The 15261-nt window shown below is 49.1% G+C and overlaps 6 protein-coding genes across 6 annotated transcripts; 4 read left to right on the top strand and 2 right to left on the bottom strand.

The window, feature by feature from the left end:
• Nucleotides 1–132: 132 nt before the first annotated feature.
• On the top strand, nt 133–1029 carry DFL_005051 (uncharacterized protein; the record flags this gene model as incomplete). The annotated part of the gene is made up of 7 exons (XM_067634252.1): nt 133–169; nt 286–308; nt 403–436; nt 522–556; nt 675–701; nt 799–868; nt 965–1029. 7 exons carry the CDS (start codon nt 133–135, stop codon nt 1027–1029), a joined length of 291 nt encoding a protein of 96 aa, XP_067492338.1.
• Nucleotides 1030–2134: 1105 nt separating this feature from the next.
• Nucleotides 2135–6089, top strand: DFL_005052 (DNA-directed RNA polymerase II subunit RPB2; the record flags this gene model as incomplete). The annotated part of the gene is made up of 4 exons (XM_067634253.1): nt 2135–4519; nt 4576–5735; nt 5794–5862; nt 5927–6089. 4 exons carry the CDS (start codon nt 2135–2137, stop codon nt 6087–6089), a joined length of 3777 nt encoding a protein of 1258 aa, XP_067492339.1.
• A 732-nt stretch (nt 6090–6821) lies between these two features.
• Nucleotides 6822–8035, bottom strand: DFL_005053 (uncharacterized protein; the record flags this gene model as incomplete). Its single annotated transcript, XM_067634254.1, has 2 exons — nt 6822–6913; nt 6985–8035. 2 exons carry the CDS (start codon nt 8033–8035, stop codon nt 6822–6824), a joined length of 1143 nt encoding a protein of 380 aa, XP_067492340.1.
• A 539-nt stretch (nt 8036–8574) lies between these two features.
• Nucleotides 8575–9978, top strand: DFL_005054 (uncharacterized protein; the record flags this gene model as incomplete). Its single annotated transcript, XM_067634255.1, has 1 exon — nt 8575–9978. One exon carries the CDS (start codon nt 8575–8577, stop codon nt 9976–9978), a length of 1404 nt encoding a protein of 467 aa, XP_067492341.1.
• A 427-nt stretch (nt 9979–10405) lies between these two features.
• On the bottom strand, nt 10406–12808 carry DFL_005055 (uncharacterized protein; the record flags this gene model as incomplete). The annotated part of the gene is made up of 1 exon (XM_067634256.1): nt 10406–12808. The coding sequence occupies one exon, from the start codon at nt 12806–12808 to the stop codon at nt 10406–10408; it is 2403 nt and encodes an 800-aa protein (XP_067492342.1).
• A 1019-nt stretch (nt 12809–13827) lies between these two features.
• Nucleotides 13828–15243, top strand: DFL_005056 (uncharacterized protein; the record flags this gene model as incomplete). Its single annotated transcript, XM_067634257.1, has 1 exon — nt 13828–15243. The coding sequence occupies one exon, from the start codon at nt 13828–13830 to the stop codon at nt 15241–15243; it is 1416 nt and encodes a 471-aa protein (XP_067492343.1).
• Nucleotides 15244–15261: the final 18 nt, after the last annotated feature.

Here is a 15261-nt window from a genome sequence, read left to right on the forward strand (position 1 = left end):
TCTCTTTACTTCCTTCTGCTTCGCTCGACCGTATCTTTTAGAGCTATAGCACCCGACTGACGAAGCCTTCCGATACTCATAGTCATATCAATCAAGGTCTCTTCGGATCCCCCAACACGTAGCTTCGAAGCAATGGTCAACAACGACAGCACCAGTTCTGAGATGAAGGGTATGTTTAGGTCTCCCATAACCGAGGATATATGATGGTTTCGATACGTGCATGCGTGCATGATGTTGTGTGGACGGACGTGCTGACTGTTTGTTTGTTTTTGCTCTGCTCTATAGCCGTGATCAAGTCGGCCGACATGGTGAGACGAGGCTTTCTCCCCTCCACCTACTGCTCTCCTACTCTTTCGATAGAGCTTCTCAACCTCTAACCGTGCCGTTATTCATTCCTTTCAGGCCGAGCCTATGCAAGAGGATGCCATTAAAGTTGGTGAGTTGTTGCAAGTTATTTTTTATTTTTTTCCGGGATAAACATCCTTTTTTGTTGGCGGAAACTGACCTTTTTTGTTTTATAGCACAGGAAGCTATGGAGAAGTGGAACATAGAGAAGGTATGAACCAAAGGGGCAAAAGGGTAAAAGGGCGAAGCTCCAGCGGCATTCGTCCGCGGAGCACAAGCGCTTGGCTGGTCCGAAGTGGCTAACAACCTCTCCAATTAATCTTCTGCAGGACATCGCACAGCATATCAAGAAGGAGGTATGTGGTGTATTCCTTATAACCTCATATATCAGCCGCGGCTATGAATCCTACTGGAACAAAAACGTGACTAACGCGATTTTCTGCATGGGAATAGTTTGACAACCGATTCGGGTCGACCTGGCATTGCATCGTGGGTAGGAATTTTGGTAGCTTCGTTACCCATGGTATGCACCGTTTTTGTTCCTTTTTAATCTTTCCTATCCCTCATTGCCAAATTCTGGAGACCCGAAGACTCATACTAATGCTCCGTGCCCTTGTAGAAACCAAGCACTTCATTTACTTCTACCTCGGACACGTCGCGATACTGCTCTTCAAAACCGCTTAGAAAAGACCAAAAAAATTAAATAACAAACAAAATCAAACGGCATTCCTCACCCTGTCATTTGTGTATTCTTTCCTATTTTCTTTTACCATATAGGCATCATCAAGCAATTCTAGCGGATGAAAAATGGGAGCATGGGTGTTATATGTTATACTATGCTTTTGGGATTAAAAATTCTTTGGATATTCTGAATCTTTGAAATGTCATCAACTGGGCCTTTGGACTCCAGGTTACTTTTTGGATCCTAGCTGATAGGAGGGAGGCGCCTCCCTCTCTCTGGACGGTGGACCAGATTTGACGATTTTTATATTCTTTGAACTGTTGACGTTAACGTTGTCGTTCCCTGTCTTTTTCTTTTCTTTTGTGAATTTCAAGTCTTCGGTTCTTCCCAGCTCTCTATCATTCTTATTGTCTTTTTCTCCGCTGTGTATGCCAATGCCATCTCGACCCCATCAGAGCTGGACATGGCTCTTAGCGCGAGTGCGGCTGAACGTAAATTTTTTTTTTTTCAAAATGCTGAAATGTAAAATATGATATCAGGTTTATGAGGATCCCTCCGAGTTCTGGCTAGATCTTAGAATCCCGCCATACCTATTTTATAATGCCCCCTGCCACTGATAATATATGCATCCACCTATTGACCTAGGTATCCACTTAAGTATACACCTACATTAGGTACCTGGGAGTCCAAATTATAGAGCTATCCGTCCGTGCTTGAGTTTGGAACTAACTGTAGCCCAATCCTGCTCTGTTTCTGTTCTGTTCCGTTCGACTGGCGCAAAATTGGTCGCTTAGCTGAGCACCGTCGCCCGAACCACACACTTTTGCTCAACCTGCTGGAACTCGCCACAAGCGACAACGTCTCCCCCCATCAACCTCCATCCACCATCACGCTATTCGTCCTCGGGACCCTTGCATCCACTGCTTCAGTTCGGACGATTACGATTCACGATATTTTTCCATTGGTTCCGACCCGTAAACCACTTCTTCGTCCACGTTGAAACGCGACAGCGTGGCCACCTAGCCTCCCTCGCGTCCAAGCTCCAGCTTCACTATTACCTCTCGATAACCACCGTCCGAAGACCGACTTCGGTGCACACCATCCAAGATGTCCGACATGGAAGAGGAATACGAGTATGAGGAGGAGTCCAACATCACAGCCGAGGACTGCTGGACGGTCATCTCGTCCTTCTTCGATGCCAAAGGTTTGGTCTCGCAACAGATCGATTCCTTCGACGAATTCGTCAGCACGACCATGCAGGAATTGATCGATGAGGACAACCAACTCGTTCTCGACCATAACACCCCGAGTAACGATGAAGGTATTGCTCTTCGTCGTTTCGAGATCAAATTTGGAAACGTCCTATTATCGCGGCCGACCTTCACCGAAGGAGACGGATCTACCCAAGTCATGCAGCCCCAGGAGGCCCGGTTACGAAATTTGACATATGCATCACCGCTGTACCTTCAAATGTCACAGAAGGTCATGGTTGCACGCGAGAAGTCTATGGCTGAGAAGGAGGAAGACGAGGATGAGGATATGGACGATGCGGAGGAAGGCGAGAAGAAGGAGAAGCAGGATTTCCACTGGCAGGTCATCGGTGACACAACTGAGGAAGTTGGTGACGACGACGACGACATCGATACTTCGAATCATACCAGGGTGTTCATCGGCAAGATCCCGATTATGTTGAAATCGCAGTACTGCGTTTTGAAGGAGTTCAATGAGGATGGCCTTTACGGTCTTAATGAATGTCCTTATGATCAGGGAGGTTACTTTGTCATCAACGGCTCCGAGAAGGTCCTGATCGCCCAGGAGCGAAGCGCTGCCAACATTGTCCAGTGCTTCAAAAAAGCGGCCCCATCACCTATCAGCTACATTGCCGAAATCCGAAGTGCCTTAGAGAAGGGATCTCGTTTGATCAGCAGTTTAACAATCAAGCTGATGGCCAAGGGTGAGGGGAGGACGGGGTTTGGTAGAACCATAAGGTCTACGCTCCCATACATCAAAACCGATGTTCCCATCGCCGTGGTCTTCCGTGCCCTCGGTGTCGTTTCCGACGAGGATATCCTCAATCGAGTCTGCTACGATCGCAACGACACCGCCATGTTGGAGATGTTGAAACCTTGTATCGAGGAAGCCTTCGTCATTCAGGACCGAGAAGTGGCTCTTGATTTCATTGGCAAGCGTGGATCCGCTCAAGGCATAAATCGCGACAAGCGTATCAAGTATGCCAAGGAAATCATGCAGAAGGAACTTTTACCTCACATTTCTCAGGCCGAAGGCCACGAAACCAGAAAGGCATTCTTCTTGGGTTATATGGTTCACAAAATGTTGCAGTGCGCCTTGGAAAGAAGAGAAACCGACGATCGAGATCATTTTGGAAGGAAACGCCTCGATCTTGCTGGTCCGCTTCTTGCGAACCTGTTCCGCATGCTTTTCAAAAAGCTTGTGAAGGATGTCTTCAAGTATTTGCAAAAGTGCGTCGAGAGCGGACGAGATTTCAACGTTACGTTGGCGATAAAATCGAACACGATAACAAACGGTCTGAAATACTCGTTGGCCACAGGTAACTGGGGTGACCAGAAGAAACCGGCTTCCGCAAAGGCCGGTGTCTCTCAGGTGCTGAACAGGTATACCTTTGCCTCGACACTGTCCCATTTGCGCAGAACGAACACACCTATTGGACGGGACGGGAAGATAGCAAAGCCCCGTCAACTTCACAATACCCACTGGGGGTTGGTCTGTCCTGCCGAAACACCCGAAGGTCAAGCCTGTGGTTTGGTCAAAAACTTGTCTCTCATGTCATACATCACTGTCGGATCTCCTACGGAGCCTATCCAGGCGTTTATGGAACAGAGGAATTTGGAACCGTTGGAAACATTTGAACCCGGCAGATCCCCCAACGTCACCAAGGTCTTCATCAACGGTTCTTGGGTTGGTGTTCACCGTGATGCAGCATCTCTCTACCGAACAGTCCTTAGTTTGCGCCGAACCAACGTCATAAGTCACGAGGTCAGCGTCATTCGCGATATCCGTGATCGAGAGTTCAAGATTTTCAGCGATGCCGGACGTGTGACCCGCCCGCTCTATGTTATTGACAATGATCCGGGGAGTTTACGTAAGGGCGAGCTGGTTCTGCAGAAATACCACATTGAGAAGCTCGAAAATGCAAAATTCCAGACCGCCGAAGATCTTGCACCCGGGGAGGAGAAATATGGTTGGAACGGGCTTTTGAACGACGGCTGTGTTGAATACGTGGATGCCGAGGAAGAGGAGACAATTATGATTTCGATGAGTCCTGAAGATCTTGAGATTTCCCGTCAGGTCCAAGCGGGCTACGAGATCCCGGTGGATGACAGCGGAGATATGGCGAAGAGGGTCAAGGCGAAAGTCAACCCTTACGCCCACACGTGGACTCATTGTGAAATTCATCCAAGTATGATCTTGGGTATCTGTGCCAGCATTATTCCCTTCCCGGATCACAACCAGGTACGTACACCCGATGAATCCATCAGACCCGCCCGCGTTTCTCTGACTTTTAATAGTCTCCTCGTAACACCTACCAATCAGCCATGGGTAAGCAAGCTATGGGTATCTTCTTGACCAACTTCAACGAAAGAATGGACACTATGGCAAACATTCTTTACTACCCCCAGAAGCCACTCGCCACTACCCGATCTATGGAATTCCTGAAATTCAGAGAGCTTCCAGCCGGACAGAACGCTATCGTGGGTATTATGTGTTACAGTGGATATAACCAAGAAGACTCCGTGATTATGAACCAGAGTAGTATCGATCGCGGACTCTTTCGAAGTTTGTTCTACAGAGCGTATATGGACTCCGAAAAGCGAATCGGCATGACAACTATCGAAGAGTTCGAAAAGCCGATGAGAAGTAACACTCTCCGACTGAAGCACGGAACTTACGACAAGCTCGACGATGATGGCCTTGTTGCTCCGGGAGTTAGAGTCTCGGGCGAGGACATCATTATTGGAAAAACTGCGCCTATCCCAGCGGATACGGAAGAGTTGGGACAGCGAACGAAGAACCATACTAAACGTGACGTTTCCACACCGCTTCGTAGCACTGAGAATGGTATAGTAGACCAAGTCATGCTTACCACGAACGCCGAGGGCATGCGGTTCGTCAAGGTCCGTATGAGGACCACGAAAGTTCCGCAGATCGGTGACAAGTTCGCTTCCAGACACGGACAGAAGGGTACAATTGGTATTACGTACCGACATGAGGATATGCCGTTTACTGCCGAGGGTATCGTTCCGGATCTCATCATCAACCCGCACGCCATTCCTTCTCGTATGACAATTGCACATTTAATCGAGTGCCAATTAAGTAAAGTGTCATCTCTGAGAGGGTTTGAAGGTGATGCGACACCGTTTACCGAAGTTACGGTCGAGAATGTGTCGAGATTGTTGCGGGAGCATGGGTACCAATCTCGAGGGTTCGAGGTCATGTATAACGGTCATACGGGGAAGAAATTGGTTTGTCAAGTTTTCCTTGGGCCAACGTATTACCAGCGATTGAGGCATATGGTGGACGATAAGATTCACGCAAGAGCAAGAGGACCGGTTCAGATCTTGACGAGACAGCCTGTGGAGGGTCGTGCTAGAGATGGTGGATTGCGTTTCGGAGAGATGGAGCGCGATTGTATGATTTCCCACGGCGCGAGTGCGTTCTTGAAGGAACGGTATGTACCTTCCCTTTCCCTTATCACTTGAGAATTTGCTGACATGGGGATGGCACAGTCTGTTCGAGGTTTCGGATGCTTTCAGAGTCCACGTTTGCGACATTTGTGGTCTTATGACACCGATTGCGTAAGTTCTCCTTCCTTTCTATATAAAATCGGGGACGAAGTATCTAACGAACCGGGTAATATAGCAACTTGAAGAAGAACCTCTTCGAATGTCGCCCATGTCGCAACAAGACGAAGATTTCACAGATCCATCTGCCGTATGCTGCCAAGCTGCTGTTCCAGGAGCTAACGGCCATGAACATTGCCGCGAGAATGTACAGCAAGAGGTCTGGTGTCACAATCAGATAATTGATGGACATCCTAAAGACCTCCTTTTTGCTACTACTCAAATATTTTTCGTTTCCACTAAGGGATATTCTTTGTTATGACGTCTGGGTACGAGACCAGGCATATGAGACGGGTGACAGCTTAAGTAAAGCTGATCCCCTTCCCTTCCCTTCCTAACCCATCCTTACTCACACCCATACTACTCCTTTTTACTCTCCGAATGGGGCACAATTCCCCATGTTTTGTACTCCATGAATTCACAAAAAACAGAAAGGAAAGCAATAAAAGACAACAGAAGCGAAAAAAAAAAAGATTTCAATATGCATTGTTATTAGGGAAAATGCAGACAGAACGAAGCTTATGTATATTACGAGGATAGATCTAGAATGAAAATCGAAGCGGTTTTCGAATTTCTATTATCGAGCGTATTTCAGGGTTAATTTTATTTACACTAGCTCAACAATGATGACTTCTCTCGTATCTGCACAAAAGTTTAAGAAAACGCCAGCCCAATACGCCCACCCAAATGTTAAGAGGGGTTGAAGACAATGCCCGCTAAAATAGACCGAACACCATGCAATGCAATGCAAAAATATTGCTTTTTGGGAGCGAAGAGGAAGGATCGGAAAGGGAATCCTCCTTCTGATTAGATTACAAGCATCAATAAAATAAGGTAGCCGAGAGTATGTTTTTTTTTCCCTTCAAGACTTTGTCGAAGAAGGTATCTTAGGGAGGAACCTGATAGACGGGATCCTATTCCTTCTTGACGCCCTTTTGGTTCCTTAGTTTTGTGCAGTGGTCGCAGAACCAGCTGCCTGCCGGCTCTTTGGTGAGGCCTACGCAACCTGTGTAATTCATCACATCAGTATTTTGAGGACAGATAGATAACTTGATAGGTAGGAGAGATCTGACGTACCCCAGTGGAACCACTCAAACGGACAACTCTTATTGTCGCATGCGACCATGTTTCCAAAACTGACTTGCTGGCAGACGCAGTACGGCTTCTGATCTTCGCCGGTATCTTCTTCTTCTTCGTCATTGTCGCTATCGCTATGGTCTTCATCCATGTCGTCTTCGTTCTTTTGCTTTTTGGGAGCTGCGCTGGCTGTTGGACGTCTGGCTGGTTTGGGTGGTGGACCGCTTCGTCTGGCTGATGTTTGACCTTGGGATAGCGATGAAAGTCCACGGGTTGGGGTGTTTACGCCGGAGTTCGCGTTTGAGGCGTTTGCTAATGGGGATGGACCGACGGGGGCTGGACCGCCGGTGTTTAGACGTCTACGTTTGGGGTCCGGAGCTCCCGAGGGGAGGATGCCCTTTAAGGTGTGGAGCAGCTGGTCTTCGGCTGATGCTGCTAGAGTTCTCGATACGCCTTCCAGTGTGGATGCTGTGCTCATTCCTCCGCCGGCTGAGCTGTTCCCGCCTGCTCTGGAGGAACCTGAATGGGATGGTGGGTGGCGGCCGGGGTGAGGATTGACGGTTATGCTGTTTCCACTTGAGTTACTGATGTTGTTGCCGTTAGGGCCGGATGATGATGGTCCGGAGAGGTTTGGCGGAGCGTATTGGGATAGCATTTGTGGGGTTATGAAGTCTTCGCTGATAAGACCCTCCCTCTGTAAATCCCTAATCTTCATATCCAACCGTTTTACATGTTTTTCAATCAACTCGGTCGCTCTTTTTGCCAGTTTGCATTTCTCTTCCTGGATGACGCTTATCTCCTTGAAAGCTTCGCCGATGGCTTTGTTGTAAGCTGCTTCCTTCGGGTAGGGCACTTGGGAACCGTTCTGACGAATGAAACGTTGGATCGAAGCGTCCTTTTGGGAGATTGACTGTTTTAGAGCATGGACGCGTTTATCTTTGTTTGCGAGTTCTTCGTAGAGATGGGTGAGTTCGGCGGGGAGGTTGGAGACGTTTTCGATGAATTGTTCAAGGACGGATTGGACGTCTTCGATTGGGCCGAAGGCTGCCATTCTCTTTTCTTTCTTCCCTTCCTTCGTCCCTTCTTCGCTTTGGATCCGGCGAGTATGTTATATTGTCGTGATCCCAGAAAGCTGTAGATTTGATTGCGACAGGAGAATGATGGGTTACTCGGGTCTCTGGTGGCGCTGCGGTTGGTGATGTTGATAGCTAATGGTTGGTGACGTTCGAGGTTGAAGTTAAGTGGCGATGGGATGAGGTTTGGCGAAAGTTGAACAAGCGAATCCTTCTTCAGAACTGTTTAGCTAAGCAGCCTGTCTTCTTTCTATTCTCCATCACCACCGTCTCTCATCCAATACTATCGCCATCGCCAACTTGCTTTGGCATCAAAGGTAAGTCGAATGTATAACTTCATGAAATTGTTGGTAATGGGTTATTAATCATGAGGATGATGATATGTAGGTAGTTACTCGAAGGTCGCAATTATTCGCCCTCGACGATATGCCCCGGTAGCAGCTACTCCATCCAACAGCTTGACAGACATCCAGACATCCTCCAACCTCCCACCTGATAGATCCGTTAATTCATCACGATGGTCGTGAAGACCTACGATACCTTCCCCTCCGACCCTCGCGATGAGCCGCCGCCAAGCGGTTCTCCGACCTTGACCGTTGATGAAAGGACTCTGGGTTATCGCCAGCTCTTCACCGTCAAAGACAGCGCCAGAACCAGAGTCTCCTACCACCACAACCCCGCCGCGGATGAACACCACTTCGGCGCTACCCATCCCATGAAACCATGGCGTCTAACCCTCACAAACCAGCTGGTCCTAGGGTATGGCATGCACCATCTCATGGACGTCTATGTTCCCCGCCGAGCCTCCGAAGAAGAACTCGCCGACTTCCACAGCACCGACTACCTCGACTTCCTTCGTCGCGTAACTCCCCATAACACCGATACCTTCTCCAGCGATATGATCACAAAGTACAACATTGGCGATGACTGTCCCATCTTCGACGGAATGTACGATTTCGGCTCCCTCTACGCTGGCTCCAGTCTCGACGGTGCGCGAAAACTCATCAATAATCAATCGGACATCGCTATCAACTGGTCTGGCGGACTCCACCACGCCAAGAAGTCGGAGGCTTCGGGGTTCTGCTACATCAACGATATCGTCCTCGCTATCCTCCAACTCCTTCGTCACCATCCTCGGGTCCTATACATCGACATAGACGTCCACCACGGCGACGGCGTAGAACAGGCATTCTGGTCCACAGACCGAGTCATGACTCTCTCCTTCCACAAGTACGATCCTAAGGAGTTCTTCCCCGGAACAGGAGGCTTCGATGACATCGGCGCTGGGAACGGAAAACACTACGCCTTAAACGTACCCCTTAAAGACGGAATAGACGATAACAGCTACATCCTCCTCTTCAAATCCATCTCCGAAGCCGTCCTCCTCTCCTACCGTCCATCAGCCATCGTCCTTCAGTGTGGCGCAGACTCTCTAGGATGCGACCGTCTGGGCTGTTTCAACCTGAACATCAAAGCCCACGGCGCTTGCGTAGACTTTATAAAGTCGTTTAATTTACCTTTGTTGGTACTAGGCGGCGGTGGATATACTCCTCGGAATGTATCCCGTCTGTGGGCTTATGAAACCGGGCTATGTCTAAACCTTGAACTCGATAATAAGCTACCGGCTTCGCAGTATGCGGACTGGTGGAAACCGGATTATACGCTGCATCCCGATCTTGCTACTACTAAGCACGAGAACAAGAATACGAGGAAACATCTGGAGTTAGCGAGGCAGAAGGTTTTAGAGCAACTACGGTATTTGAAGGGAGCGCCTAGCGTGCAGATGCAAGAGATCCCCCCGGATATCGGGGGGATCAGTATGGAGGTGGAAGAGAGAGTAATGGAGGAGAAGGCAGAATTGGAGTCCGAGAGGAAGAAGGCAGAAAAGAGTGGGTTGAAGGGGGGTGAATTATTTTCGTAAAGTCCGGTGTCTGTTACTACCGACTGACTTGCGTGTACCACTACGCGCGAGACCATTGTATACTATCGTCCGCTAGCTTCTTCAGTGTTTTGTCTTTTGCTTTTGCAGGGCGTATGGGTGGTGTTCTTTGGTTGTTTCAATCTGGAGTCTTTTGATCTCTCGTATTTCTTGTCATTTTGGATTATTCATAGACGATGTTCCAGTATACTTGTTTAAAAGTATACCATCTGATCGTCGCAATTCCCTGCTATACCCTTGTTAGGACTACCACGCTCAAGTTCTTATATCGCGCATGCACCTCTTTGATTGTGCCATACCCGAAATCCAAAGTTAACGCCAAACCGCTATGCTAAACATCAGAAATGTAAGGTCATTAAAAACAAGAAATCGCCACCTGCCACTCCTCCCGCGGCGTTTGGCCTTGAGACTAACCCTTCCCCACGAAGGAGACACTCCTAGCTTCGCACCACATCTTTACCACTTCAACTTTCTTCCCCATCGAATTGGCATCCGTAGGATTATCGCAGACCCCACAGTCGACCCAAATACTCTCAGGTACGCCTACAACTTGTAGTCCGCTCTCTACCAACCACTCCGAAAACTCCTCAAGCACAATCGTTTCGTTCATAAGAATTCGCTGCCACCACGATGGATTCTGGAGATCTGGCGAAGTCGGTTGTTTTTTGATAGCTGCCGCGATATGTTTAAACATTGTCGGAGCATCAAGTTTGTTCACCGTGACGGTAGAAGACTTTCTCCTCTTCGGGTTCGGGGCGTCCATCTCATCTTCGGGTTCCGTTGCAGCTTTTGGTTTCCTACCCCGTTTCTTGGGAGCCACCTCTACCTCCTCATCACCGGCTGCCTTTTTCTTCCCTTTCCCCTTCGCTGTTGTTTTGGGCTTAAGCACCACAGGTGAAGGCGGGTTCGCCATCATAATCTCTGCGGAGTCCCAGCATCGGTTCAGGATATCGATCATTGTCTGCCTCGATTTGACAGGTTTGTAGCCGTATTGTTTAATTTGAGTTTGCAATTGAATCATTGTGAAGCCTTCAAAGTTGGGGCGGTCAGAAAGCGCTGTTGTTGGTTTGGTAGTTTCATCCTTTTGGGGGGGCTTTGGCTTTGGCTTTGAAGATTTGGGGTCTGGGTCGGTCGAACCAGGTGTCGGAAGCTGGAGTGTCGGTAGATCCTTTGGTATTAAGGGTGCGGTGTTCTCCTTCACGTCTTCCTTGGTTGGTAGTTTGGGACCCTTCTTCTGCACTTTTGAGCTCACCGCTTTTGGCTGTTGTGAGGACACTCTCTGGCTCAGAATATCGTCCAAATCATCTTCATCCACAAGATCCATCACTTCAACCGAGTGCAGCTCTCCCAACAAACCTCTCGATCCCATTGACCACATCCCCATCCCGGTTTTGCCCTTCCCCTTCGTTATATCCAAGTCCGAGATCCCCCACCCGGATGTGTCCACTGTACACTCGGTCCGGACTATGGGTTTTTCAACAATCTCCTTTTCAGTCTCGCTGAACGTGTCTAAATCCCAGATTGCATTCGCATGAATCTTTGCGTGTGTTTGTAAAGTATTCAGCTTCCTGCCTGTCGTTTCTAGCGCCCAGCCTTCCTGGGGTGGGTCCGTTCCGAGTAATTGCGACGAAGTACCGAAGACAAATGTTTGGGTGTCCAGCTGTTTTCGCACAGACTTCGGGGATAGAAGAGGCGGTGGGGCAGCTGACTTTTTGGAAGTCTTCTTCGGCTTCGGTGCCTTTGTCGCTGCGGTTTCCCCTTTCTTGCGGGGTTTCTTCGGTTTCGCTTCTTCCGCTGGTTTTTCTACAGATGTTTTAAGGAGAGTCAGAGGGACAGTTGGCTCTGAATCGACAGGTCGGTACGGCGCCACTGCTAGTCCAGTTATAGTCCTTGCGTCCTTCTTTTCCTTCGGTTTCTTTGGCTTCGGTGCAGCCTTTGCAGCAACTTTCGAGATTGATTCCTCCTTCGGTTGTTCCTCTACCGATGTCAAAGAGGCGCTCCTACCTGGAATGTTTACGAGTCCGATGCACCTTCCCTTCTTCAGAGGTTCATTGCGACTTGTCGAATTGAGTTGTCTAGTAGTGCTAGGAACGTCTTTATGTTGGTAAGAACTTAACAGCGAGACGGATGATCCCGTCGCTGTAGCTTTTGCCACATCGTCCGGAGTACAGAGGTCGATGACTTCCGGTCGAGTGTTTTCCTTGACAGGAGTCCATAGTCGTTTCGCGGGTATATACGGTTCCTTTGTTTCCTTCGGAGGGGTTCCAAGGAGTCCGTCTTCTTTCACCTCCTTCTCTTCTTCCTCGGGTTGCGAAGATGGAATCGCAAAGACGTCGAACGAGTCTATCGTTTTAGGTTTTGAAATGATAGCTGAAGACGATGGCTTTGTAGCCCTTCCGAGGATTTTGCCGTTTTTCGAAAGAAGGGATGGAGAGTTTGTGGATTTACGGGATAGGATGGCGGATTTGTTTGGACGTTTTAGTTTTGTGGATGATGGTGGGTTAACGTTCTTTGTGAGTGATGATGTTTCGAGGTCTTCCGTGAGGAGCATGTCTTTGACACTTGTGAAGCGATTGGCCCGTGAGGGGGTTATCGGGAGGGCGGTGGCGGTAGTGGCCATGGTTGGTGATGATGTGGTACGTATTGAAGAAGTGTCGTCGATGTTTAGAGATTGAAGTTGAGGTTGAGGTCGGTTGTGTTGTGGATTCAAGATCTCCGCAAAACGTGTTGCTTCGGCAACGACGCCCCAACACATGACTTCGCTCTCACCAAGTTCCCTGTTGGGCTTTCGGTGCCAGATATCAGGCATCATGATGGCTTCAACATCCACCCTGCCCATGCATACATCTAGGCATCAACCTACCCGATGGACCTGCTTGTCCGACAATACATTCCACGGATCCCTCTCGCTGCGCTGTCCGGCCAGCCAGTGGCGGAACACCGAACCCCCAAAATCGGCGGGGACGGCTAACAGCGGACCAGGAACAATGCATCACGCGGAGTCTTGATACAGCCATACCACCATATTACTACGTTATCGACCTGATTGATCGCTCGAGCTCCCATTCCTTTTTTAAACTAATAAAACTAGGGGCCTCCAGGAAATAAGCATCCAATGGGATTTCAATTACGATAAGGAAATGCTCCCGTTCCCCTGCGCTCCTTCAAGAGATGTTCCCTTCCTATAATGCTAAGCCTTATCAAGACTCGAGGTCACAGGTAGTCCTAGCAGTTCCGCACCGGTTCTGGGCCGCTCTTCTTTCAAAGCGGGACAGTCCATCCGCTTTAAGCTTATCTTGCTTATTCGCCTGCACACAGCAGCCTTCTCGCTGAAGAACCGAAGCTTATCGAAGGTGACCCATGACGCCAGAATACACCCCCAACTTCTAATGACAAGGACGGCGGAACTCTTAATCGGCCGGACAGCTTGCTATCTTGTCTGTGCGACATCGCGATGGTACCGTGCTCTGCGCCTTCTTCGCCCTCCCTGATATCAGCTATTACGTACCATCGGAGAGATGTAGGTGATTTAAAAGGACGGGTTGCATCCGGCGCTGGAATGCTCATTTGATAGCCTCGATTTCCTCTCCGAATTAATATTTCTACCCAGGCCTGCCTGCCTCGTATACACCGTAGAGTTTGAGACAGAAAGCGGTACAATCTACACAAAATTTGCTGTGAATTTTTGGTTGCCATATTTACATTTACTTTCAATCTACCTACAGAACATCTTTATACTTGTCATTTTATTTTTGAATTTGAAACTTGAAGATTTGTCCCATTCTATAGCACCCAGAGTCACCACTCCACCCCAACGCACAAAATACAACAATGCTCCGGCGCTCCGGCGTCTCCCTCGTCCGCAACCTCCCCCTCACCCCCTCCGGATCAATCTTACCACTGATATGCACACGTAACATATCCACCCAACGGCGTCCGAGCTCGACTCTTTCGACCGCTGACCCCTTCGCCAATTCATCTTCATCATCACTTTCTCGCTCCAACCCCACACCTCGAACACCAATCCCCCCACTCTCGACCCTTCCGACCCCCTACCTCCTCCGCACGATCTTAATCTGCACCGTCTCCACCTCTCCGTTCCTATCAAACCTCCTCACAAAACTGCTACTCACCTACACAACCTTCCTAACCGGTAACCCAATCACACGGTTTTTCCTAAAACATACGTTTTACAACCACTTCTGCGCCGGAAACACGCCGAAGGAAATCCAATCCACATTGACCCGTCTGAAATCCTGGGGATTTCGAGGAATAATCCTGGCGTACGCAAAGGAGGTCGAAGTCCCCGCCAATTTTTCAAAAGAGAATATTTCACAAGAAGGTTTGGAGTCGGATATTGAAACTTGGAGGGATGCTACCGTTCGAACCATTGGATATGCGGAACCCAACTCCTTCGTTTCGGTGAAGTATTCCGGTGCGGGGCCGGCGTCGGTGTTGAAGATGGAAACGAACGAGCCGCAGTCTCCGCCATTCATGACCGCTCTCGACGATATCTGTAAAGCGGCACAGGCGAACGGGAAAAACGTCAAACTCCTGTTCGACGCCGAGCAAACGAGGTATCAGGATGCGATGGATGGGTACACTTTATCCCTCATGCGGAAATATAATACACCGGATCGGATGCCAACGGTGTACAATACCTACCAAATGTATCGAAAGATCTCTCCGTGCAACCTAAAGGCCCACCTGGAGGCCGCGAAGAGCCAAGGGTTCGGGTTCGGGGCCAAGGTCGTCAGAGGTGCTTACCTGCATTCCGACCCGAGGGGTACGTTCTGGGAAGGGAAGGAAGGGACCGATGACAGTTACAACGGGGCCATCAACCGACTCCTTACGTTCGACAACTCGCGTGGCGCGAAGAACGGAGGGATCAACGTCGGAATCGTGGTAGCATCGCACAACCAAACCAGCGTTACGAAGGCAATGGATACCCTATCCGATCTCAAAAACGAAGAAGGCGGGAGGTTACTGGAAGGGAAGGAAATCACATTCGCACAGTTAGCCGGCATGGCGGATGAAGTTTCCATGAGTGTGATCAATTCGCAGGAGAACGGAGGGGTTAACGTTGTCAAGTATATCCCTTGGGGGACCATGGAGCAGTGTGTGAAGTATTTGCTGAGACGGGCGGATGAGAATAAAGACGCATTGGGGAGGACGGGGGAGACAAAGAGGGCAGCGGGGAGGGAGGTTTTGAGGAGAGTTAAGGGTTTTTTCGGGGCGTCGGTTTGAACTATACCTTTTGTTTTT

Source organism: Arthrobotrys flagrans, assembly GCF_004000055.1.
Source record: "Arthrobotrys flagrans strain CBS H-5679 chromosome Unknown unitig_0, whole genome shotgun sequence".
In the NCBI taxonomy this organism is placed as follows: domain Eukaryota; kingdom Fungi; phylum Ascomycota; class Orbiliomycetes; order Orbiliales; family Orbiliaceae; genus Arthrobotrys; species Arthrobotrys flagrans.